This window comes from Jaculus jaculus, chromosome 14 (genome assembly GCF_020740685.1).
Source record: "Jaculus jaculus isolate mJacJac1 chromosome 14, mJacJac1.mat.Y.cur, whole genome shotgun sequence".
Classification (NCBI taxonomy): Eukaryota; Metazoa; Chordata; class Mammalia; order Rodentia; family Dipodidae; genus Jaculus; species Jaculus jaculus.
This window is the reverse complement of record NC_059115.1, coordinates 83214501-83240717: the sequence shown is the minus strand read 5'-3', so window position 1 is coordinate 83240717 and position 26217 is coordinate 83214501. Positions and strand designations below refer to the sequence as shown.

At 44.3% G+C, this 26217-nt stretch overlaps 1 protein-coding gene across 1 annotated transcript; it reads left to right on the top strand.

Moving 5' to 3' along the window:
- Positions 1 to 1901: 1901 nt before the first annotated feature.
- Positions 1902 to 20750, top strand: Bhmt (betaine--homocysteine S-methyltransferase). Its single transcript, XM_004651662.2, has 8 exons — positions 1902 to 2033; positions 6108 to 6240; positions 10844 to 10962; positions 12269 to 12460; positions 13067 to 13214; positions 16360 to 16542; positions 17078 to 17306; positions 20007 to 20750. Exons 1-8 carry the CDS (start codon positions 2001 to 2003, stop codon positions 20191 to 20193), a joined length of 1224 nt encoding a protein of 407 aa, XP_004651719.1. The 5' UTR covers positions 1902 to 2000; the 3' UTR covers positions 20194 to 20750.
- The last annotated feature ends 5467 nt before the right edge of the window (positions 20751 to 26217 follow it).

Below are 26217 nucleotides of genomic sequence, written 5' to 3'. Positions count from 1 at the left end.
GAATTTCCCTGGAAAGGAACCAGGTTAGAGTGATGACCTCCAGGGAAAGGACTTAAGTTGGCAACAGTAGCTGGGAAAAGACTTTTTTTTTTAATGTGATGGGCTTGGGAGATGGCTCAGCAGGTAACCTAAAAACAGGGACCCTAGGTTCAGGGAGAGACAGTCTGAGGAAATAAAGCAGAAGAGGGGTAGAGGAGGAGACTGGATATCTCCTGGGCATTGGCATCTGCACGTATATGTGCATACAACATACACTCACCACAACCACCAAAATATCTTTATCACCTATTAAAATGTAATGCTACTAGTTTGGGCTGGAGAGATGATTTAGTAGTTAAGGCACTTGCCTGCAAAGCCAAAGGACCCAGGTTCAATTCCCATGTAAGCCAGATACACAAGATGCTGCATTCGTCTGGAGTTCGTTTGCAGTGGCTGGAGGCCCTGACACACCCATTCTCTCCCCCCTCCCTCCCTCCCTTCTTCTCCCTCTCTCCCTTTCTCAAATAAATAAATAAAAATAAAATATTTTTAAAAATAAGAATAAATAAAAAGAAGTCTAATGAAGCAGGCATATTGTTTAGAAAAATATAATGCTACTAGCTTGAGGACTTCTACTGCTTTGCTGAGTCTAAATGCAGCGCTTAAGTTGGGCATGTGTGCTGTCCACCTTCACGGCGGGTAAAGCCCTCCTGACCGCGCCCTCTTTACCTGCTATCATTGCAGCAGCTGGTTCTGAGGGCTTGAGGTGAATTTGTGCATTTGACCTATACTTGCCAGGTTAATATTAATCTGACAAGGTTAACCAGCTAAACTGTGACCTACTTAGATTCTCCAATACCTTAACGACAGAGGTGAAGCTGGAATTTATTCCTGTATAGCTCTCAGTGATCACGGATCAAATGTGGGATTGGAGGGAGACAGTAAAATATTGTCTTGAATTTCAATATATCCTTTCAGCTTTTCCCATTTCAAACTTGACATGCAATCAGAAACGGACTCTTTAATTTCTCAGTGATATATCAATCACACATCACTTCGACAATTAAATTTTTATCAATTTGCCATTTGCTACTGTAATTTCCTCCTCTGTGATAAAAAGTTCTGAACTCTCAGGCTTTATGTTGTCTTGTGAGTTATATACTGTTATGTAGTACATTTTTAAAGTAATTTTTTATTATCATGTTCTCATTGTAAAAATATTTTGGGAAAATGCTAGAAAACCCGAATAGAATAAAAACAATCCCTAAATCTACCATCAACAGACAGCTACATCGCTTTACATTCGTGTTCCCCTCTGCTTCTCCCAAAGCCTGGCTTTTTCGTATCCATGGTTCTTTTAATGCTAAATCTTGAAGTCTCCAAGGTATATTTACACTTTCATATTTGCACGGTAGACGTCTGAGTTTGCAGATATTAGAAACCGCTGCATTCTTAGAAACAGCAAGGCATGTTTGGATATAGGATTGTTTTGAACATACCCACAACTTGAGGGTTCAGCATTGAAGACTTCTGAACATGCCACACTTGTATGCCCCGTGCTGAATACGTCACACGAATCACACCCCTGCTGATGTTCTTGAAGGACATCGCCCTAACCCTAACCCCATGATCTTGATCCCTGGCCTTTGTGGGTCATGGTACCTGACCCCAGATAAAGGTCAGGGGCCTCTGAGTGGCCTAAGGGGGCGTTGCACAGACGACTAGCAGAGACCTTGGTTTTTGTTTTGTTTTGTTTTCTTATCTTACTCCTCCGAGTTTCCACCCATCTGGAAGTCCAATCTCAGCATCTCCTCCTCCAAGCAGCTTCCCAGCCAGCCCCTGACCTGACTCGGAGGCTGGTGGGCGTTTCCCCGCCCCAGGACGGCGTTGGACCCGGGAAAACCCACCCCAAGGCCAGAAGGTGTATAAAGAGGCCGGCGACAGCCGCCCTGCAGCACCGGCTGCTCGGGACAGGCTCGCCTGGAGTCCACGGCTGCACTGAGCGTCCCAACGCCTCCACGATGGCACCAGTGGGCAGCAAAAAGGCCAAGAGGGTAAGTCTGCAGGGAGCGCAGGGGCCCTCTCCGCCGACCTCACAGACTGACTGGCTGCCAGCCTCAGACCAGAAGGCGTACCCAGAGCTTCTGTGTGACCCAACCCCAAGTCCAGGGCCCCGAGAGCTCCGAGGCTCCCAACATGTCCCTTGTTCCGCACCCCAAGACCAGGGGTATGCCCCGGAAAAGCTGCTTCAGGACCCCCAGGAGCGATGTGCTGCGCCGAGGGTTGCACGGGCCCCCTGGGTGGCACGGGCCGGTGGGTTCGCCCTGCTGGGTAGGAGGAGCCACCTCCCTGCCCCTGCTGCAGGCACCTGGACAGGACTGAGGTGGGGTGATGGTAAGCGTCACCCGCAATTTGTTTCAATAACCACGGGGTGGGGGGGAATTCACTGCGTGAGCTTTGAAAGCACAGTCTTTTTTGGGGGGGGGATGAGCAGAGTGACAGGAAGGACTACTGTTAAGATTTAAAAAAACCAAACTTCAGCAGTTCTAATTCCTGGATAAAAAGAAACTTAATCTCTTTGTTTTCCCAATGGCGTTTCTCTGGGCAGTGAGAAGGATGGAGGAAGGCCAGGCCACAGACCCTCCAAGAGATGGTGGGGAGAGTGGGGTAGGAGGAGGGAGGCGGACTATACTCTCAGCTGTATCCTCATCAAACAGGCCGGTCCCTAAAGGGATAGCCACCAAATCAAAAAGACCTCTACTCAAGGGAAAAAGCTAGTACTATTGAATATTTAGTTGTTTTATATATTTGACAGACAGAAGAAAGAGAGAGAGAGAAAATGGGCACATGGGCCTCTTGCACTGCAAATGTACTTATTCCAGACATATGCTCCACTTTGTGCGTCTGGTTTTACTTGGGTCCTGAGGAATCAAACTCAAGGCTTCTGGCCTTGCAGACAAGTACCTTTAGCCGCTGAGCCATCTCCCAGCCCACCGTCTAAATGCCATGCCCTCTAAAGAGCAGGGAGGGTGCAGAGGGACCAGGGACTACGTCTGTCAACAGCTCAAGGAGGTTGGGCGCTGCTGCCCACCCACAGAGGCGCTAAAGGAATGTCCCAGACAAACTGGGAAGAGCGATTGATTCTTCGCAGACACAGCTCATTGTGTCTTCAGTTTGCCCATTTGCAAAGCCATGGGTTCTAGCCTCCTCCTCAACCTCAAACTCAGAAACATCAACATTTTAAAGAAGTCTCTAGGACTGGGAGATTGCTCAGTGGTTAAAGATGCTTGCTTGCTAAATCTTGTCCACTTGGGTTCAATTCTCTAGTACCCATGTAAAGCTAGATGCACAAAGTGGCACATGCATCTGGAGTTTGTTGCAGTGGCTCTGGTGCACCCATACTTTCCCTCTCTATTTCTCTCAAATAAATAAATTAATAAATAATATTGTTTTTAAAAATGTGCCAGGCATGGTGGCACATGCCTTTAATCCCAGCGCTTGGGAGGCAGAGGTAGAAGGATTGCCATGAGTTAGAGGCCATCCTGAAATTACATAGTTAATTCCAGGTCAGCCTGGACCAGAGTGAGACCCTACCTCGAAAAACCAAAAATTTAAAAAAAAAAAAAGTCTCTCTAGTAAGGCATGGTGGTAAATGGTTGAAATTCCAGAACACAGGAGGTAGAGGAAGGTAAATCTCTAGTCAAATCCAGTCTGGGCTACACAGTGAGATCTTATCTGAAGAGAGGGAGAGAAAGAGAAAGAATGAATTATCTCTCAAAAGTTACCTAAGAAACAGGTGACAGGGGTGGAATATTTCCTTACTAATTTTGCTTTCACATAATTATTAAAACATGGACAGTAATCTACACATTTGAATTAAAAATGTGTTACAAATATCCATATTCACTATAAACAACAGGTGAAAGCACACACAAAAAAAAAAAACAGGTCTAAGCCAGGCGTAGTGGCGCATGTCTTTAATCCAGCACTTGGGAGGCAGAGACAGGAGGATCACCATGAGTTCAAAGCCACCCTGAGTGAATTCCAGGTCAGTCTGAGCTAGAATGAGACTCCACCTCAAAAAAGAAAAAAAGGCCTGCTACATTTTGGTATATATTCTACTAGTAGCTAATCAAATATGTTCTTTTTAAACAAAAATTGGTTGATATTATACATAGTTTTTAATATTTTTCAAAAAACAATGTTTTTCATGCCACATTCTGCTGTAAAAAAAATTGTTTATCTTAGGAACAAAGTAAGGATATTGCCTGCAAAGCCAAAGAACCCAGGTTCAATTCCCCAGGACCCACATAAGCCAGATGCACAAAGTAGCACATATGTCTGGAGTTCGTTTGCAGTGGCTATAGGCCCTGATGCAACCATTCTCATTCTCTCTCTCTCAAATAAATAAATACTATTTTTTAAAAAGAATTCTAGGGCTGGAGAGATGGCTTAGTGATTAGGGCATTTGCCTGCAAAGCCAAAGGACCCAGGATCAATTCCCCAGTACCCATGTAAGCCAGATGCAAAAGGGGGCGCACGCATCTGGAGTTTGTTAGAGGCCTTGGTGCACCCATTCTTTCTCTATCTCCTCTCTCTCTCTCTCTCTCTCTCTCTCTCTCTCTCTCTTTCTCTCTGCTTGCAAATAAATAAAATAAAAGAATCCTAAGGACTGGGGACTTAAAAACTACTGCCATGGAATCTGAGAGGTAGCACGTGAAGGTGTCACTGCTCAACAGGATGTCAGGCGTGGCAACTGACTTGGCTCTCCCCGCCCTGCCACCGAAGAGCGGTCAGCCGTGCTGAGTGTTAAAACATGATGGTGCTAAACTCTAGATGCTGCCATGTATTCAGTAAGAGCTGCTAACTGCTAGAATGTTGTGAGTGATTTCTCCTAGGTGAAAGCTAAAAGCAAATAATGTCTCTTTTTTATGACATTTAGACTCACCTCCCCACACATGTGCTCTTGTTAATTGGGTCATAATGATTAAAGTTGTAATTTTAAGATGTGGCACTTAGACACAATGTCACCATAACAAATGCTCGGCTTTCAAGATTACAAGTGATTACAAGCGTGTTTTGATCCAAAAGGGTATTAAGAGAGAAGGTAGCATAAGCCTACATTTAATTTCCTGCTTTATGGTGAAAATGTCAGTGGCTTCATTCTGAGTACCTGCTGTCCAAATAGATGGCTGGGGCTATGGAGGGAATGAGTGTTAAAATGAGAGAGGCTCTAAGAAGGCACAGAGGAATTTCAGTGCAAAATCCCATGATTCCTCCTTCCCTCAGATTGATGTAGTCCTTGTTGCATGAGCATTTTTTAACTCCACTAGAATTGGTAGTAAATGAAATATAATAAGTGTGCAAATTCTTTTTTTTTTTTTAAGATAGAGTCTCATTCTAGCTCAGGATGACCTGGAATTCACTATGTAGTCTCAAGGTGGCCTCGAACTCATGGCATTCCAAATACCTCTGCCTCCCGAGCATGGGATTAAAGGCATGTACTACCATACCTGGCTAGGGTGGAAATTCTAAGTCTTCCCTTCCAGTTTGGTTTTTCAGAGCTGCCCTACTTTCCCTCAATACGATTTGAAATCCAATCTAGAAAACATTTAAGGATAAGAGACTAAGGAAGACTCTTTTGGGCTAGAACATCTTATTTAAATTGCTCAGAGATTATGGGCTTTATTTCCTCATTTATAAAATCAGCAAGAATAACCTAAAATGAGGTATTGCACACTTTATTTAAAGTGTGATTCCTAGAAATTGCAAAATAGTAAATTACTTACTAATTTATAAAACCCCTTTAAAATACTCAATTCAAAATTCATTTCACAGAGTTGATTCTTGTCCAGTGCTGTGAAATGAGTAGATGTGGGTAAGGAGCTGGAGACCTTTCAATAGCACTGTCCTTGTGTCTCCTCTGTTCTGGGCATTGGGCAAAGGTTCTACATGCAGTTTCTTGGGCACATACCATAGCCACTGTCTGGAAAATGAACTTGCATGCCCAAAAGAAGTCATTTCAATGGTCTGTAATAGAATCTTCTTCCTTGTCTGCGTCAAGTATTAAAAATAGAAAATTATCTTCAAAACTTACCTGCTTTTCCCCCCTGCATCTGTAAACTCAGGGCATCCTCGAACGTCTAAATGCTGGAGAGGTTGTGATTGGAGATGGAGGGTTTGTCTTTGCACTGGAGAAGAGGGGCTATGTAAAGGCTGGACCCTGGACTCCCGAAGCCACTGTGGAGCACCCTGAGGCAGGTTGGTACAACGCTGTACTTTGTATCCTCCCAAATGTTGTGTTGGTCCAAGTTCCAGAGCAAGCTTTCTAGCAGATGAGCCAGCAAGTGCTCAGGCTCGCCTCCTGGGAATTATTAGGCATGTCAGTGAGATCCCACCTCTGGCACAGCTCAGGGCCCTTCCCGCTCCTGTTGATTACCCACCCATAGGTCCCTGATCATCTCTCTAGAGGAGTCTAGAACTGGGCTCACTGTCTTTCTCCCTCCCTCTCTGCCTGTCACTAATACGGGATTTCAACATCACTTTAGATGATCCATTCAGCACAGTGCCTGCCAATGCCTGGCTTTCCTCCCCAGCCCCAGTGAACTTCCCCTCTGTCCCTACATTCACCACCCACCCCTAGACTTTGTCCTCTCCAAGAGGATTCTATCTATGAAGTCTTGGTGAAAAGCACCCCACTCCCTGCCACCTCTTGTCTCTGTCCTTTATCCCACCCAGCTTAAAATCTATGATCTGTTCTCCCCAATATGACCACTCTTCTCCCCTTACCCACTTTAGGGTTCATGTTACCAAATTATATGTCTTGTGACTAAACTTTCTTCCATTGTGTATTTGCCAGCTAGCTAACTCTGCGTTACCAGGGCCCAGCCCCGTTGACTTCAGTTGCCTACTTATTCTACACCTGCACTCCTGCACCTTACGCTCACTTTACTTCTTTGACCCCAGAGCAGTGAGATCCCTGAGAAAATAAATTCTGTGTCCCAAGGCAGGCGTCTCTTGTAGAGTTCTCAAGCAAGAGGACATGATTCATCTTCAAGAGGTGAAATGGGCCATTTCTGCGGGCCCAAGGCATTCTGGGAGGATCTGGGTTTTCCGAGTTCAAAGGGAAGTCTCACCAGATAGAGAGGAAGGACGTATCGCAGAGGCTGGGCAGCAGTCTCGCTAGAGTAGCGGACGGAAGAGCAGCGAGTGAGCCAGCTGTGGAAAGAGGCCGAGCGCACCCCTGCACACACCTCCTCCTGCAAGGCTCCACCTCCCAAATTACCACAGCTTGGGACTGGGCATTCAAAACACAAGAGGCTTCAGGGTTTATTCCGCATTCAAACTACCACATTCCACCCTGACGCCATAGACTCCTGACAATCTTGTGATGCAAAATGTATTCAGTCCACCTTTTGAAGTCTATATTGTTCTAAAATCAATCCCAATGCCATTGAAAAGTCCATAGTATAGAGTCTCTTGAATGTAAACCTGTAAAATCAAAAGACAAGTTAAATACTGTTAGCACATGATGGCACAAAGTAAACATTCCTGCTGCAAAAATAAGGGATAGCAAGGACCAAGGTGTAAAGCCAGCAGGACAAAACATCAAATCCTGCAGTTTCATGGCTAGCATCTAGGACCCACAATGCAATCTCTAGGGTCTTATTTAATACCCCCCATGCCATGTTGCTTGCTTCCTCCAGTATAACAATGATACCCACCAAAGCCATCACATTCCACAACCCTAATAATTTCCACCTCCCCCAAACCACCCCATCTGAGAAACTACCTCCTGCATTAGTGCCTCCCCTTCCTGAGGAGTCACCACAGCTCACCACGGGTGGACAGTTTACCTGTGGCACCTTTAGAGCTGCCAGAAGCTATCAGAGAAGCGCCACTGTTGGGTGCTCATTATTAGTGGGAGAGTAATACTCATTGCTGGCCACTGGGAGGTCCTAAGAAACTACTAGAATGTGTTTTGGAGTTGAAACTTCCTCAGTCCAGCACCCTAAGTACCAAAAAGGGAAAAAAGAAAAAGAAAACAGCTCGTTCTCTCTTTGGGCCAGTGGTGTTCAGACTCCTCTGATCTGGTTCAGGTGTGTTGAGCATTCTCCTGTTTTCTCTTCTGGGAGGCACATTGTTTCAAAGAAACTCCCTGACACTGAATCATTCAGTTTACTTCCTTCTGTCAGACTGAAATCCCATATGGTGCTTGACTCTGCCAATACCCAGCTCAAGTTCTGTTGGCACAGAGGACTGCAGGGTGCATCAGACAAGCCAGGTCTCCTGCCACGCACCCTCCCCAGGATTATCCTTGCAGGACACTGGCTGTATTTCACCCTGTAGGGAAGATCACAGAAACTTAAACTTGCTATGAGCTGGGATTTTAGCTCAGGTCTAGCATGTGCCAGGCTCTGGGTTCAATCCCCAGCTGTCCCTGTAAAAAGAAGAGAGAGAGAGAAGAATTATGCTCTGAATGAGAGGGGTGATGAGTTTCATGCATATTTTATGCAAATGAAACTGTGTATCTATGAGCGCCTTTGTAACTTAGGCTGGCTGGTAGCCAGAGTTGACAAAGACCCTGAAGAGCTGGACTTCATCTGCAACACTCAGCATGACTGGTGCCGAGACCTGACTCCTGGAGGCAGCAGGAAAGGAAGGGACATGTTACAGGCCCACAAGCCCTCATCCAAACCATTTTGGCTGGGGCTGGGGATCTAGTTCAATGGTAAAGAATTTGCCTCGCACACAAATGGCCCCGTGTTTGATAATCAGCACTAAGGAACAAAACAAAAAACTCGAGATCAAATGTGTCTTAGAGTCCAGAAATTTGGGAATTTCAGAAAGTTGTTACTACATGTGGTTATGTAATATTCCCAATGGGCCTTAAAGTGGTCCCCTTAAACAAACACATTAATACTTCATTTTTTTCAGAACTGGTGATTGAACCCAGGGCCTCACACATGCTAGACTCATGCTTTACCACTAAGCTACATTTCCCAGACCAAGAGACCAGAATTTATTGATCTTTTTACTTATTAGCTTTTTTTTTTTTTTTTTTTTTTTTTTGGTGTTTTTAAAGTGGGTCTTTCTCTAGCCCAGGCTGACCTGGAACTCACTCTGTGTCTCAGGCTGGCCTCAAACTCACAGCAATCTTCCTACCTCTACCTGGGACTAAAGGTGGGTGCCACCAAGCTGGGCTTTACTTATATTTTGACACAGATTTTCACTAAATTGTCTAGGCTGGCCTCAAACTCATGATCCTCCTGCTTCAGCTTCCAGAGGGCTGAGATTTCAGGTGTAGTCCACCACTTTCTTTCTTTCTTTTCTTTTCTTTTCTTTCTTTTTTTTTTTTTGCATCAATATGTATGATTTTCCACACTAATTAGAATGCAATTATAAATACCTTCATGTAAGTTCAGGTCACCTTTTGCTCCTAAGTGGTTTTACTACAAAGTTATTAACTCGCTGAAGAGATGCTGTAGAATTCTATTTGACCTTGTAGAATTTGTTTCAAAAATGTGCATTTGTCAAGCTAAATTTACAAGGTTCTATCTGATGCTCTCTGAGCATATAACCATGTGGCACTGCATTTTAGGTAATGTTAAAATAAAATTAGTAAGGTCTTGAAATGAAGATAATTAGTGTAAGTGGTGTCACCATGTCAGAGGGGCCAGTTGCATCCCATTATTGAATAGCAGATGAGTCCAGGGACCAGAGCAAGGGCAAACAGGAAGTAGAAGGTGAGAGGCTGTTTAGAAGAATCAGCATTGCACTTCTGCCACCGCTCATACCTGAAGCTGTGGGGTTGGCCCCAGTAGAAACAGCACTGGTTCAACAACAAATTCGGGATTGCTGGGTCTGGAGAACTTTTCAGAGTCTGCCCTCACACACACACATTTTTTAAAGCCTGCATCTAGTGGGCTTAGGGCTACCATTTTATAGCAAACTATGACTCTTTAAATTGTATAGAGTTAGCAATATGGCAGGTATGGGGGGGTATTCCCACCAAGTTTCATGAACAGGGGAAAGCTCTTTCTCTTGGCATTTGCCCATGCTGTGTGCTTTGAAATGGTGCTCAGTTCTCATTTCATTCTGCTACCAGGAAGCTGGGTGGGTATGCACTTAGGAGGTGGCAACAGGCAGATCAGGTTCAAGGCCAGTCTGGGCCTTGTCTAAAATAAATAAATAATACGCAAAACAATACTATTTTCAAAAATCCCTAGCTAATCACATCTCTCAGCTGAGGCTGAGTTCGGTCTTTGGGAAGACAGAGTAGGTCACCGATACTCTGCCCTCACTTTCCACCTGCATCCCCTCCAATGCCTCCATATTCCACTCAAACTGCCTGGCATTCTCCCAAACACCAAATCTGCCCTGACTTGTCCTTGTGAAGGCCCTTCCCTCTACAGTGCATGCCCTTGCTCATCTTCACCTGACAAGGGCGTCAAACTCTTCAAAGTGCAGCCCCATGACCTCCCCTCCTTTTTCCATGGTAGAAGTCATCTGTCCTCCTGCAGAGACTGTCCACACAGTGCTATGGCCAGTTATTCTTGGATGCATCACAAAACTGTCCAAGGGTAGGACTTTCTGTACCAGGGTGCCACACTCAGGTAGTCAATGGATGAACAAGTCAACAGTGAACAAAATAGACACTGAACACAAGATCATGAGTGGTGCCCCACACCATTCATCCATGTAGCCACGACAGGTGGGAGGGAGGTGGCAAGGCACCCCAGATATGTGAATGCCAAGTAGCTAAACCTCTAAGTGGACATTTTTATGCTTATCTGGGAGCCTTTTGCAAACACGGTGGGTAGTACATGGGTAGCAATCATAGCTTTACGTATGAATCTCCCAGTTCGCCAGCTTCACCGCGAGTTCCTCAGAGCCGGGTCCAATGTCATGCAGACCTTCACGTTCTACGCCAGTGAAGACAAGCTGGAGAACAGGGGAAACTACGTTGCAGCAAAGATATCTGTGAGTGCCACTGCTGTGGGACTGTGTGAGGAGACCACAGCCACTCCAGCCCCCATGGTATCACAGGGAAACCTGAGCCTCCACTGAATTTTCTTTCTGTTACTACAAAAAGAGAGATGTGTGAATCGCACACTTGGGTTTCAACTGGAATTTAAAAAACTAATAGAAAGGAATTTAATGAAGCAGATTAAAGAGGTAGCTAACAATTTCTCATTCTCCCTTAAGTTGCTGAGCAAAGCAGACATCTTTTCAAATCCATACATCCCTGCCATTCTTTACGGGGCATTGTGCAGGAGGAAGATTCCAGGCACAGGAGCCAATAATCCTGGAATAACTCTCTCAGCTACAATCAGCTTTGTGCTATTGGGCAAATCACTTAAAAATTTTAAAAAGCTGACATTTCTTCATATCTAAAATGAACAGGGAGTTCCAAGATTCCATGGCTCTAAATGACCTACCATGCTCTGGTGTGGTTGGGGTTCTCTTTATGTTTTGTGGGTTTTGGTGGTGGTTTTGTTTGGTTATTGAGGAGAAGTTAGGAATTTGTGTTGTTTTATTGCAGTGTGGAGTAGAACCCAGGACCTCAAACATGCTAGGCAAGTTCTCTACCAGTGAACCACACTCCCAGCCCAAGCAAGCTTGGTGACACCATATGTAGTCCCAGCCACTCAGCAGGCTAAGGTCAGAGGATCACTTGGGCTCAGGAAATGAAGGCCAGCCTGGGCAACACTGTGACACTCTATCTCAACACAAAACAAGACAGGTGTGGTGGGACACGACTGTAATCCCAGCCCTTGAGAGGTGGAAAACAGGGGGTATCAAGGAGTTCAAGGCTAGCCTGGGCTAAATGAGTCCCAGTCTCAAAAAAAAGCCATCCTCCAGGTCTGTTCAATTTGTAACATCTGAATGATTAGAAGAGCCCTTAGTGGATGTGCATTTATCAATCGAGAAACAGACAGCAGCAAAGTCATCAGTTACACCCTCATCTTGACTTAATTTCAATGTTACTCAGCATAAAGGCATTATGGGGCTTCACCACCATTATTTGCTGTGGACTGATGTCCATGCAGGTTAGATTCTGGAGGATTCCAGATCAGATCCTTTCATGTACACATCACTGATCTTCTCACAGATCTTTGATATGGTGCTATGTCCTAGATGCTACCTACCACAGGAGTCTCTGTTAATGTCACGTTGCTAATGTTGCTATTGCCAACTGCTGAATTTGCCTTACACCGTAACCATCCTCCCCTAGGATAACTTTTTCAGTCTGACACTGGATGTGTCCTCTCCTTACCCATTTCAGGGGCAGAAAGTGAACGAAGCTGCCTGCGACATTGCCCGGCAGGTGGCTGACGAGGGAGACGCTTTGGTTGCAGGAGGTGTGAGTCAGACGCCTTCGTACCTCAGCTGCAAGAGTGAGACTGAAGTTAAAAAAATCTTTCACCAGCAACTGGAGGTCTTCCTGAAAAAGAACGTGGATTTCCTCATTGCAGAAGTAAGCCAGGATGAGACCCTACACAAGACAAGAACATCCTCATGTTGCTCACGTGGGGTTAGGTTTGAATACTGACTAGGCACAATAGTAGTCCATGTTTAAAAACTTTCCAAATTACAACTCCTGTTAACTTTTAGTGTTTTTCAAGTCTTTCAGCTGCAATTCACACAGACATTGCCACTTCATTCTATTCTGTTTTTAAAATGTTTAGTTGGCTGGAGAGATGGCTCAATGGCTAAGTGTGCTTCCTACACAAGCATGATGGGCTGAAACCCCCAAAGTTTGAATCTCCACATCTCATATAAAATCTGGGTGTGGCTTTGCATGCCTGTAACCCCAGTCCCACAGGAGAACAGGACAAAGAATCACTGGAGCCCCACAAACTCCACAATCAGTAGACACTCTGGCTCAAAACAGACCTTACAGAAGAGTGATGGAGCCAGATACACTGCAGGCAAGTGTATGGATACCATATTGCTCTCTCCCTCCCTCTCTCTCTCATAGAGAAAGTTTAGTAACTGATTTATTTCATCTCATGAAAACAGTGTTCTCATTTTTTTGTGGGAAACATGATTAACATTAAAACCACTCTGTAACTGATTTCAGTACTTTGAACATGTTGAAGAGGCGGTGTGGGCAGTGGAAGCTCTGAAAGCCTCAGGTAAACCCGTGGCGGCCTCCATGTGCATCGGACCCGAAGGAGACCTGCACGGCGTGCCCCCCGGAGAATGCGCAGTGCGCCTGGTGAAAGCAGGTGACCGTAGATTACAATCGGTTTGCAATTAGTGAGTCTTTGAAAATAACACAAAAAGGCACACCCTCCCAGGAATCAGTATATAGTCCCTGAAATACACCAAGGACATGTGTGGTAACAGGAAAACCATGAATTTACTTTTTTAGGAACAGTTGCTAATATCATTGTTGAATCCCAAAGGCACACAGGCACCAGCCTGAAAGGGGCAGCTAGACCCTTGCTGGAGGTCTAACATCTAGAAACGAGAAGAATGTTTTGGTAAGTCAAAAGAAACAGGAGAAATTGTGTTATTTTAAAACTTGTCTGGAGTCGAGGGTCTTTAAACATTAATAACTTTAAAGTTCCTTGTCCTCTTTGTAAAGTTTTTCCTTTCTCATAAGTCACTGGCTTGCTTTGCTTTTTATAATTAGGATAATAAATCAAAAGAAATCTTTGATATGATATACTGACCACCTAATACATCTTTTTATACAATTTCCATTCCTAACATTGGGTTTTGTTTCAATTAGGAGGAACTCACAGACTGTTTTCAAAAGTGTCGCATTTTAAACTCAAGTTATAATTCAGTGTCAGGGAAGAAAACTTGGCTCCCTCTGTGAGAGGAACAGTCTTCCTGGTGATGTGTTTAATCTCTGATTCTTCTCCAACTCCCGAGTTTTCATGAAAAATCTCTGTCATGCTTGCCAGTAACAATAACAAATATTTAGGTTTAGGAATGAAACTGCATAACCCTAATTCTTGATGGGGAATCAGTGGGCTCCTGGGGCCCTCTGGGATTGAGAGGAAGGAGGCACACACTCTTCCAAAGATTGGCTGGGGGCTGTCTGTGGAGGCTGAGTGCTGCTGGCATGTGGCAGCTGGATTTGGCAAGACTGAGGCATTGGGAACCTTGACCAAAGCTGATTCTGAGAAATGGTGGTGCGAAGCCCACCTGGATTAAGAATGAAGAGCCAGCTGTCATCCCAGCCCAGTGAGGACCACTGAGTCACACCTGCCGCTGATGCTGGAAACTGGACAATAATGTCACTTTCCAGAAAGAATCTCTGCCTACCTTCACTGTGGTATTTTTGTATCTATATATAAAATCATGGGTCCTGAATCCACCCAAAAGAGGTCCTTTGGGGGAACAGGAATAGTCCAGGAGTCCTTCTGTAGATGAATAAACAAAATATAACACGTCCATGCAATACATATTATTCAACTATAAAAGGAATGCAGCTCTGACATATCTTACAACAGGGATGAACTTTCAAAACATCATGCTAAGTGAATTAAGCCAGTCACAAAAAGACAACTGCTGTATGGTCCCACTTACATAAAACATTAGTACGGAAAAAACAACACATTTAAAGGGCTAGAGTGATGGCTTAGCAGTTAAGACACTTGCTTGCAAAGCCAAAGGACCCAGGTTTGATTCCCCAGTACCCACCTAAAGCCAGATGCACAAGGTAGCACATGCATCTGGAGTTTGTCTGCAGTGGCTAAAGACTCTGGCAAGCCCATTTTTTGTCTCTCTCTCTCTCAATCCCTCTCTCTCTTTCTCTCTCAATCTCTCCCTCTCAAATAAAACTTTAAATATATATTAGAAGTGGAAGCCTATAGAGACATAAAATAGACTAGTGTCAACCGGGGTTAATAGAATGGAAAACTGATTTTATTAGGATAATGAAAAACTCTGTACGTAGTAATGATAGGGGTGCAACATTAAAAGTGTAATTATGAGCTGGGCACGGTGATGCATGCCTTTAATCCCAGCACTCAGGAGGCAGAGGTAGGAGGAACGCCATAAGTTCAAGGCCACCCTGAGACTACATAGTGAATCCCAGGTCAGGCTGAGCCAGAGTAACCCTACCTCAAAAAAACAAAAAAAAAAAGTGTAATTATTACTACTGAACTGCACAGTTTAAGTGATTAAAATGGCTAGTTTATTGTTTATTTTACCAATTACATATCTTACAGATTTTTAAAAATTCAAAATGAAGAAAAGTTCTAATTGTGGACCTTCTCACTTTGAGGGGATAAAGTTGTATCAGCCCTTTAAATCACCTGGAGGAAGAAATTTCCAAAATCATGTTTAAAAATTGCCATGATTAGTTATTCTTGGTAAAGATACAACTAAGAATATAATAATGGGCTGGAGAGATTGCTTAGTGGTTAAGGCATTTGCCTGCAAAGCCAAAGGACCCAGATTCAATTCCCCAGTACCCACATAAGCCAGATGCTCAAGGGGGCACATGCATCTGGAGTTTGTTTGCAGTGGGTAGAGGCCCTAGCGTGTCCATTATCTCTCTCTCTCTCTCAAATAAATAATAAAAAATAAAGGTGTGAGCTACTATGCACAGCAATAAAGATTTAAAAAAAGAATATAATGAGTGCAAAGAAAGTTTCCAAAAGAAAAGAAGCATCTGAAACATTTTACTCCCACTAAATTAAACTTTATAGCAGCAAATCTTAGAAGGGGTCTTTAAGAAGACAATCCTAGGTAGCTGTGGGTCTGAGGAGGTTAGCTGTCAATGAAGAAGTTGTACAAGTGATTGACAGGCTATCAGCTACACTGGTTACCTTAAGTCAAATGATTTTTGAGATATTTTCCCCCAGACTACTAACTCTAGACACAAAAATTCTTTCTAGAAAAACACATTTCTGAAAATCTTTTTCTAAATTACTTGCTGCTCTTATACCTAAGAAGCCTTAGTGAAATTATCATCCAGGCCTGGTGAGAGGGAGCATTTATTTAGGCCTCAAATGAGCATCCCTGTGGTAAATGCAGGTGCAATTCTAGAAGCTGGGAGTGTTAAAAATTATTGTGCTTGCAACATCATGTCAAACATTGAAAAATTGACTGCTAAAATTGAAGTGGAAAAAAAACCCTCTAATAATGATTTTTAAAAAAAAGATGAACAACCCAATGTGTGCAAATGACACTTCAATTATACCAGACTGGGCCAAGCACTTTTCACTAAAAGCGCTTCCTCCCTGCCAGTCATCACTCTTGCTCACAGGTGAGATAGTTTGTGAGGAATGAGAACCAAAGGCTGTGCTTCAATTCATCACTGAATGCATGCTTCCTACTGGAGAGAGAAGCCTGGGAATCTTTGGGGAAGCTTCCCTAACGGTAACATGTCCTCCCCGACGCCCCTTGCAGGAGCCGCCATCGTGGGCGTGAACTGCCACTTCGACCCCACAACCAGCCTGCAGACACTGAAGCTCATGAAGGAGGGCTTGGAGGCCGCCCGGCTGAAAGCTTACCTGATGAGCCAGCCGCTGGCCTACCACACTCCGGACTGTGGTAAACAGGGATTCATCGATCTCCCAGAATTCCCCTTTGGTAAGGTAGACCTTTGTTTTTATAAATAGTTTAGCGTCTGTGCTTGAGAAGTCTCAAATGAATCTGTAACTGGAGAGCTTTGGTGGTGGTAGAGAAATGGCTTCCTAGAACCCAAGTGTAAAATCAGAGGAGAGGTGCAACTGGTCTCAGGTTGAGGGGGGTGGAGAGGCGTGGTGATCTACAGAGACCTGCCTTGTTCTGTTTCCAGCTCTGTGGCTGAGGTGTGCAAACTTGGTGGAATAAAAACCCCTAATTCCTCTAGATATCAGTTTTTCTCATCAGAAAAACTAAGACTAGGCTGGAGAGATGGCTTAGCTGCCAGAAGGAAGGGGTCATTAGGAACCATCTAGAAGGCTAGATGACATGACATGTAGAACTGGATATATAACCACAAAGTAGCTAATAGTTCACCAAACCTGAGAATTGAATATTGACAACTTATTTATTTTACTTATTGAAAATTATTTATACCTTATAGCTGCTTATTTCTAATTATTTATGTGATTAATTCATACATAATGTCACCTTTTCCTAGGACTGGAGCCCAGAGTTGCAACCAGATGGGACATTCAAAAATATGCCAGAGAGGCCTACAACCTGGGGGTCAGGTTCATTGGCGGGTGCTGTGGATTTGAGCCCTACCACATCAGGGCAATTGCAGAGGAGCTGGCCCCCGAACGGGGATTTCTCCCACCTGCTTCGGAAAAGCACGGCAGCTGGGGCAGTGGCCTGGACATGCACACCAAACCCTGGATTAGAGCAAGGTAGGTACCTCTCAACAGCATTTTCTTCCCCACATTTGTTAGGGGATGGATATGTCCAAGTGGGGTCATTAAAGGAGTGCTTCCAACTTCCTATGTGACAGTGAACCTGTCATCCTCAAATTCTCACACAGAGCTCTGTGTAAAACATCCTCATGGGGAGAAGGCATCAAGTCATAGAATGTAAATAATTTATGTAGCAACGAAATGTGATTTTTGTGCTCTGGAAAAGCACTGTCTTCACAGTGTGTGTCAACATTGACTCTCTTGACTTTTTTGTTTGTTTGTTTGAGGTGGGGTTTCACTCTAGCTCAGGCTGACCTGGAATTCACTATGTAGTCTCAGAGTGGCCTCGAACTCACAGAAATCTTCCTACCTCTACCTCCCAAGTGCTGGGATTAAAGGTGTGCACCACTACACCCAGTGAATCTGTTGACTTTTAAGAGTTGAGTATAACTTTCATACCAACTGTTTTGAGTCAAGATTTTCATATCTAGAAATGCAATAGTAAATAAAGGAGGCAAAGCAAGGCTTTTATCTTAGACCTCATGTACCAGCAGGAGAAACGAACAACCTGTACTAGATACTAATGATACTGGAGAGACGGCTTCATGATTAAGGCACTTGCCTGCAAAGCCTAATGACCTGGGTTCAATTCTCCGGTACCCACCATGTAAAGCTAGATGCACAAAGTGGTGCATACACATGGAATTTATTTGCAGTGCTTGGAAGCCCTGGCATATCCATTCTTTCTGTCTCTCTTCTTTCTCTGCCTGCAAGTAAATAAATAATTTTTTTTAAAGAATACTTAAAGGTGTGTTTGGCACACATCTTTAATCCAAGCACATGGGAGACAGAGGTAGGAGGATTGCTGTGAGTTTGAGGCCAGCCTCTGACTACATAGTGAATTCCAGGTCAGCCTGGGCTAGAGCAAGACCCTACCTGGAAGAAATGGAAATCTGTGGTCTGTTAGAGATTCTCACATTCTACTAGGGAAAATGGATAAGAAAGGCAAAGTACTAGAGCTGGGTGTGTTGATCCTAACCTGTGATCTCAGCAGCAGGGAACTGAGTGCAAGAGGATCAGGAGTTCAAGGTCAGCCTCGGCTACATAGTGAGTTCCTGACCATCCTGAGCCACTTTAGACACTGTCTCAGAAACAAACAGAACAAAATAAGAAAAAGAAAGCCAGTGTGTGTGGTGACTGCTTTCGTAAAGATATAGATGAAAATGACTGTCCCTGCCTGACAGAAAGTTGCCTGAGCAGGGTTTTGAAGGCTAACTGGGATTGAAGGCAGAAATGGAAGGCATGGAGGACGGGTGCTCCAGGCAGTGAGATCTGGTCTGCTATGCTCAGACATTAAACAGCCACTACTCTGGTCAGACGTGACTGTGGATGCTGAAGAAGCAAGTCACTAGCTACCCTGCCCCAAAGGATTAACAACCTCATAGACAGAGAAAGAAACGGGGAAGCTCAAATGCTATGGTGAATTCGAGTACAGAGCTATGCCCAGCTCCATGGGGTCTGAGCTAATGGTCCACAGAAGGAGAAGGGAGTTAATGAAGGATGTCTAAGGAAGTTGTGGTCTGAGCTGAAGTTTGAAGGATAAATTACATTGCCAGAAAAAGAACAGCCTGACGGGAGGCACTGAGAGGTGGAAAGAGAATGGGGTGTTACAAAGTCTGAGAATAGCTGAGAATAGTGGAGAGAACCAGATAGAAGACACACTCCTGGAGAATGCAGCCTTTTTCATTCATGGCCCCAATGATGGACAACCTCACCCTAGAGGCAATGGGGAGCCTGATATGGCTCACGTGGTCCAGGGCAAGGCCAGTTTGCAAGTTTATGAGCTGTGGTGGCTGTGCACAGAAGCCTTCTAGAAGGGCTACCAGACACGATGCGGCCAGGAGCCGAAGGAGCTGATGGCATAAGAAGGATGGAGGCAGAATCCAGGCATGGGTGCTGCCCCAGGTCTGCAGAAAAGCAGCATTTAGTTGTGGATGGCAGGGAGCAAAAGAGTGAATGTGATCCAAGTGTCTTTACACACAAATGAGAATGCCATGATCAAACCAATTATTTTGCACAATTAATAGATGCTGGTGAAAACAAAGATCAAATAAGTGTGGGTGGAGCTGTTCCATGAGACAGTGCCAGAATGTGAGAACAGGTTGTATACATTGGGTTAAAAAAAAATTCTGATACTAAATCATCTGTTTTAATTTTTTTTTTCAAGGTATGGTCTCACTCTAGCTCAGGCTGACCTGGAATTCACTACATAGTCTCAGAGTGACCTCAAACTCAGCAATCCTCCTACCTCTGCCTCCCAAGGGCTGGGACTAAAGGTGTGCACCACCAAACCCAGCTTTTTTTTTTTTTTTTTTTTTTTGGAGGTAGTTTCTTGCTCTAGCCCAGGCTGACCTGGAACTCGCTATGGAGTCTCAGGGTGGTTTTGAATTCATCACAATCCTCTTACCTCTGCCTCCTGGTGCTGGGATTAAAGGCATGCGCCTCCATGCCCCACAGTCTCCAAATTTCTATGTAGCTTGGATTAAAACCTCCAGATTCTAGGGATATAAAGGTCTTAGACTCACTTAGTACATCTCATGGATACTTTCAGAGACTAAAGATGACTTCACAGTGATAGTCAATCTCTGCCACAGTGCTGGAATCCAAGGGACCCTGATGTGTGTTTTGTTCCCACAGGGCCAGGAAGGAATACTGGCAAAATCTTCGTATAGCCTCTGGTCGGCCATACAACCCTTCGATGTCAAGGCCAGATGCTTGGGGTGTGACCAAGGGCACAGCCGAGCTGATGCAGCAGAAGGGAGCCACGAGTGAGCAGCAGCTGAAGGAGCTCTTCGAGACACAAAAACTCAAATCTGCTCAGTAGCCAGGCGAGCTCCTCTGTGGGGCGCCACAGCGTACAGAAAGAAGGAAAGGGCGCCTAAGAGCCCATGATCGGGCAGACACTAACCTACACATGTAATCAGTATTAGCTGAACAAAGTAGAACTTGGGGTAATTCTGAAAATGTGCTTTAGTAGTTTCCTTAGAAGCAAAAACTAAAATCATATGTAGTAAATCTTAAGACAGGTTTCCTAAACACCTATCACATACAAAATATTATGGAAATTACTGCAGCAAAGAGAAGGTAATTCAGAAATCAATCCACTTGAGGATGTAGGTAAGCTTGCAGGAGGGTGGACATGAACTGTCACAAATAACTCAGCAACCAGGCAGGGACCGTGTCGCGACTGACACAGCAACCAACTTTATCTGAGGTGCTTATGAGAAATAGCTTCCAAAGTCTTTGGAACAGGAATCTCAATGAGAAACAATCAATCCTGTGAAACATCTAACCAGTGAAACAAAATACTTTCTGTATTCTGGTATTTTCTGTTCTATTCCTGTCCATCCCATTTCATTAATAAAACATCCTGGTTGACAATTTTCAAGTTGATTTTTATTGGCCCCTTAATGGCTTTGACCCACAGTTTGAAAATCAGTCATATGGGACTGGTCATCAAATATCCAGAACCCAGAGTCCTGTTCTCAGAGCTCCAGCGTTCTCTCCATCCTCTGACTCACTTCCAACACTCAGAGAGCACCAGGGAGGAGGAAGAGAAGGAGAGTTATGGAGCAATGAGTTTGTATTACTTTAAAAAATTATGGTTGGAGAGATGGCTCAGTTGGTAAATTGCTTACCTTATAAGCTTGAGGACTGGAGTTTGACCCCAGAACATACTTTTTTTGTTTGTTTGTTTTTTTCAAGGTAGGGTCTCACTCTAGGCTAGGTTCACCTTGAACTTGATCTGTAGTTCCAGGCTGGCCTCAAACTCATAGCAATCCTCCTACCTCTGCCTCCTAAATGCTGGGATTAAAGGCATGCTCCACTGTTCCTGGCCCACACAATTTTTTTTTTAAATGAGAACTTTATTGCATGAACATAATGTCTAGTAGTCATATTCCCATCAGGTTGTACTCTCATGTTCCCTCTCCCCAGCTCCCATTCCACTGAGGGCCCTCCCCCATGGGGACCAGTATTCACTGGGGGTCAGCAATGCACCAGCCAGTCTGTGTGCCCATATTTTTGTTTGTTGTTGAAAGTTTTCTTGTAACCCGACCATCTCATCACTGGGGAGGTAGAAACCAGCAGATCCCTGAGCTTGCAGGCCAGCCAATCTAGACTGCTTAGTGAGTTCCAGGCCAGTGAGAGATCCTGCCTCAAAAAAGGTACAAAGCTGCTGGAGAGATGGCTTAGCAGTCAAGGTGCTTACCTGCAAAGCCAAAGGACCTCAGTTCGATTCTCCAGTACCCATGTAAGCCAGATGCACAAGGTGGCACATGCATCTGAAGTTGGTTAGCAGGGACTAGACGCCCTGACACACCCATTCTCTCTCTCTCTCTCTCTTTCCATCTCTCAAATAAATAAGTAAAAAATAATTTTGGGGGGCTGGAGAGATGGCTTAGTGGTTAAGCGCTTGCCTGTGAAGCTTAAGGACCCCGGTTCAAGGCTCGGTTCCCCAGGTCCCACGTTAGCCAGATGCGCAAGGGGGCACACGCGTCTGGAGTTCGTTTGCAGTGGCTAGAAGCCCTGGCGTGCCCATTCTCTCTCTCTCTCCCTCTATCTGTCTTTCTCTCTATGTCTGTCACTCTCAAATAAATAAAAAATGAACAAAAAAATATTTTAAAAAATAAAATAAAAATATTTTTTTTCAAAAAAAAGGTAAGCCAGGCATGGTGGTGCATGCCTTTAATCCCAGCACTCAGGAGGCAGAGGTAGGAGGAGCACCATAAGTTCGAGACCACCCTAAGACTACATAATGAATTCCTGGTCAGCCTGGGCTAGAATGAGAGCCTACCTCGAAAAACCGAAAAAAAAAAAAGGTAGACAACACCTGAGGAACAATACCTGAGGTTGCACGCACACCCATACAAACATGTACACACACATGCATACGCATATATGACCATATACACCAAAGTATAATAAGTAAAAAAAATAGAGAGAGATCCTTCAAACACCAGCAGGATTCCCAGACTAATAACCAATGTCTATCCTCTGAGAGCGCAAGCCTGAAGATACAAGTTTATTAGAATAAGCATGGCATCCCTTGATAAGATAGAAAAGAGTTCATAGCTAGGCGTGGTAGTGTAAGCCTATGTCACAGTTACTGAAGAGGTTAAGGCAGACGATCACTTGAGTCAGGAGTTCAGTGCCAGCCTAGGCTACATAGTGAGACCGCCTCAAAAAAGAAAAGTGTTCACACCACATTCTAAACAATCTCAGACTGGCTGAGAGGTTTTGAAATTGCAATTTTCCCCCCAGGGTTAAAGAAAGAAAGAGCAGCAAGATTGCCTTGGTTGGGTTTGATTCTTGTTTTAGTTCTACAGTTTTAATCCTGTAGGAAATCTCTATACTTAAACTTCTGCATCTGTTAAAAGCAATAGCAATGCTACCTGCTTTGCAGATACACTGGAGTATTAAAGGGGGTAGCAGTATTAAAAGGGGAATTCATTTCCAGAATTTTCCAAGAGTTAAAAATCCACTGTTCTGCAACAGGCAGAAAGACCCAGAGCAGTACACCTCTCACAGGCTGCAAATGGCTGAGGTGAAACAAGAGTGAAAGCAACTTGTTGTTTTTTTTAACATGTTGCTATCTTTTATTTCTCTTATATTCTTAAACCAAGTTTAATATTTAATACTTTCCTTCAAAGATGATACAAACTCTTATCAGACTTACTGTTGTATTACTCTGAAAAATGGATGTCCCTTCAATATTCCTTCCAGAACTCTATAACCACACAAAATATTATAACCTTTCATCATTCTTATATCCTTTGATTAAAAAAAATACATCAGAAGGAATTTTATTGAAGTGGTTCTTGAATGGAACTATATGTCAACACTGTCTCCTAGTGGTAGGTTGCATATTTTGAAAACAAAATTATTTTGAAGTTCAGCCACCCCCTCCAAGCACAAGTTATTGCCAGGGATCCTGTTCATTTAGAAGGCAGTCTCATTTAATACCTAAGAGTTTACTTATGTTAAGTGGATGCATCTCACCAGTAAAGATTTTTTAATAGAATCAGAGCCTGAGGGAGTTCAGACATCAAAGGTCTAAACTCTTCCTTTTAAGGGTAAGATTTCTTAGGCAAGATGCCAAGTCAGGAAGCACTCTTTGCTGATCCAAGGCTGCCAAGAAAGATGGTGTTAGCTTAGCCTCTCAAGAGAGTGGATCCAGAAAGGATGGTTCACAAAGCTAAGGCCAAGAAATAAAGATCCTGGTGACACTAGAAGTCAGCATAAACTCATTGCTTATGGACTGATATTCCTTCATGCTTTAGCAAAACACCTTGGGTAAGACAACCAAGCAAATGCAGACAGATGAGAACTAGACTGGGACCCATCAAAAGTTTCATTTTCGAGCTGGAGAGATGGCTTAGCAGCCCTTGCCTGCAAGGCCAAAGGACCCAGGTTCAATTCCCCAGGACCCACATAAGCCAGATGCACAAGGTGGCACATGCATCAGGAGTTCATTTGCAGCGGCTGAAAGCACTGGAGTGCCCATTTTCTCTCCTCCCTTATTCTCTTTCCCTTTTTTCTCTCAAGGAAATTAAGAAAAAAAAGTCTCCAGAGGGGGGCAGCAAGCTGCCAGCAAGGGTTACCTGAGGCATTTCTGGGTTTGCTTTACTTCAGCTATTTCTCAGGATAGATTCCTGGTGCTTGGCAGAAATGTCTGCAGCCCTTTTTGTTTTGGTCATCTCCCTCCTCCCTCCAAGACATGTGAATCCTTGAATCACATCCAGGACAACTCGCTGAGCAAGAAAAGCCTTATATGTCTTCAAGCAGAGTCCCGAGAATTCTCCCCCGCTGTGAGAATGCCCGTGTGCCTGTCAGCATTGCAAGTCTGTTTGCCCAAATGGCTGCCAGGTGCTCGACAGCAGCCCTCGGCCAGTCTGCACCTTCCACGTGCCCTGTACTGAGTCAACAACCCCGAACCTTCGGTCATCCAGAAGAGAGAGTGGCTGTGAGCAGAAGAAAATAGACATGCCTCATGAAGGGCCTCAGGAGACACGCATGATGTGTTCCAAAGAACCGCAACTCACGGAACATGGAAGATTCAAGTCGGACCCAAAGCAGAGGCTTCCTGCCTGCTGGCCAGAGTTCAGACTGCCTGATGCTGTTGTGCAGGCTGTGGCAAAGAGGAGTCACTAGTGATGCCACCCAGCAGTGAGTCCTGCATTTTACATTACTGCCCACAAAGAAGACATGTCCTCTGGTACGATGGTGGATGCCTGTTATGGGCATAACCAGCAACTCTCTAATTAGATTTGAGGCCCACTTCTTAGACAGAAACTCATGCCCAGTACTGAAAACCAGGTTATAAAAAAGCTCATGGCTGAAGAGTCTATAGACCTATTGTTGTATTGCTAAATGGATGTGCTGCCAGACTGCCCCTGAATGTTTATTTTTTGTCCACAGATCAGCTCTGATATTGGCGAGGGTCAAAAAAACACGAAAAACAAAAAACAATAAAACCTTTTCTGGGCTGGCGAGATGGCTCAGAGGTTGAGGTGCTTGCCTGCAAACCTGACAATGTTGGTTCAATTCTCAGTACCCACATAAAGCCAGATGTACGAAGGGGTACAGGCATCTGGAGTTTGTTTGCAGTGGTTGGAGACCCTGGCATGCCCGTTTTACTCTGTCTCTCTTCTCCCTCTGCTTGCACATAACTAAATAAAATGTTTTTTAAAAGTGTTTTTTTTTTCTTGCAGTTGGGAGAATCATAACCCATCAAGTGCTGAAAAATAAGTGACTGATGAGTGCTCAGCCCTGCACAGGATCCATATATCACCCCTCCAAGATTCCAGAAACGTATAGGGAGATGGGATGGAAAGAATGTGAGATTTGGAGGACAGGGAGGAGCCATGTGAAACTCAGTGTCCCAGACATGACAAGGCCATTGTGCTCATGAACCTACAAGGTTGGTCACCTGCATACAATGCAGTCAGTCAACATTGTGAAGGATATGGGAGGGGCCTTGGAGGACAACCCCCTCCTTGATGAGCTAATAATGACAGAGATGAGAAGAAGGAGTCCGAGGGGACTAAAGGAGATAAAGAAGAGTCATGTAGCATACATATGATCAAAATACAATATATGTGTATAAAATATTTTAACATTGTCACAACGAATGCTCAGCATATGAGCAAAAACACAGCGTTCAGAAGCAAAGACTTTGTCACAAGTGGTGACAGGAAGCTCAGAGTCACTGCATGAAGCTCATGGGCACGCTGAGAGGAAAAGTAACCCTCTGAAAAGGCTTCCCTTTTCCAAGCAGCTGGCCATTCTGTTGGCTTTGATATGTGAAAAATGAAGAGGATGGAAAGTGAGCAACACAGATATCATTTTGTTTGTCAGTTTTGCTACTCTAAGCTCCAAGAACAATGCCAAACAAGTCAAGCACAGCTGACCTGTACAGAGGGAGAGAGGGAGAGGGGGAGTCTCTAAGAGCTAGCCAGGACTCCTAAAGGGAGAATTATTTGGCCTGATAATATCTAGTCTCTGAGCACCCAAGGCTGAGGGAGCAACTCTGAGGGTACACATAGCTATCCTTAGCGTGTGAGGAAAGAGTTCATGCTGCCTTCTATGTAAGTGTCCTGGAATTGGGTGAGCTCTCCCGAAATCCTATTTTTTTAAATAATTTTTGTTTATTGTTATTTATTTATTTGAGAGTGACAGACAGAGAAAGAGGCATATAGAGAAAAATAGAGAGAATGGGTGTGTCAGGGCCTCCAGCCACTGCAAACAAACTCCAGATGCATGCGCCCCCTTGTGCATGTGGCTAATGTGGGACCTGGGGAATCAAGCCTCTAACCAGGGTCCTTAGGCTTCACAGGCAAGCACTTAA

Excerpts from the sequence above, each read along its gene's own strand:
- Bhmt (XM_004651662.2), top strand. The coding sequence starts at position 2,001 with ATGGCACCAGTGGGCAGCAAAAAGGCCAAGAGG. Across the intron at positions 10,963-12,268 it reads ACGTTGCAGCAAAGATATCT|GGGCAGAAAGTGAACGAAGC; the intron begins GTGAGTGCCACT and ends TACCCATTTCAG. Across the intron at positions 12,461-13,066 it reads TGGATTTCCTCATTGCAGAA|TACTTTGAACATGTTGAAGA; the intron begins GTAAGCCAGGAT and ends AACTGATTTCAG.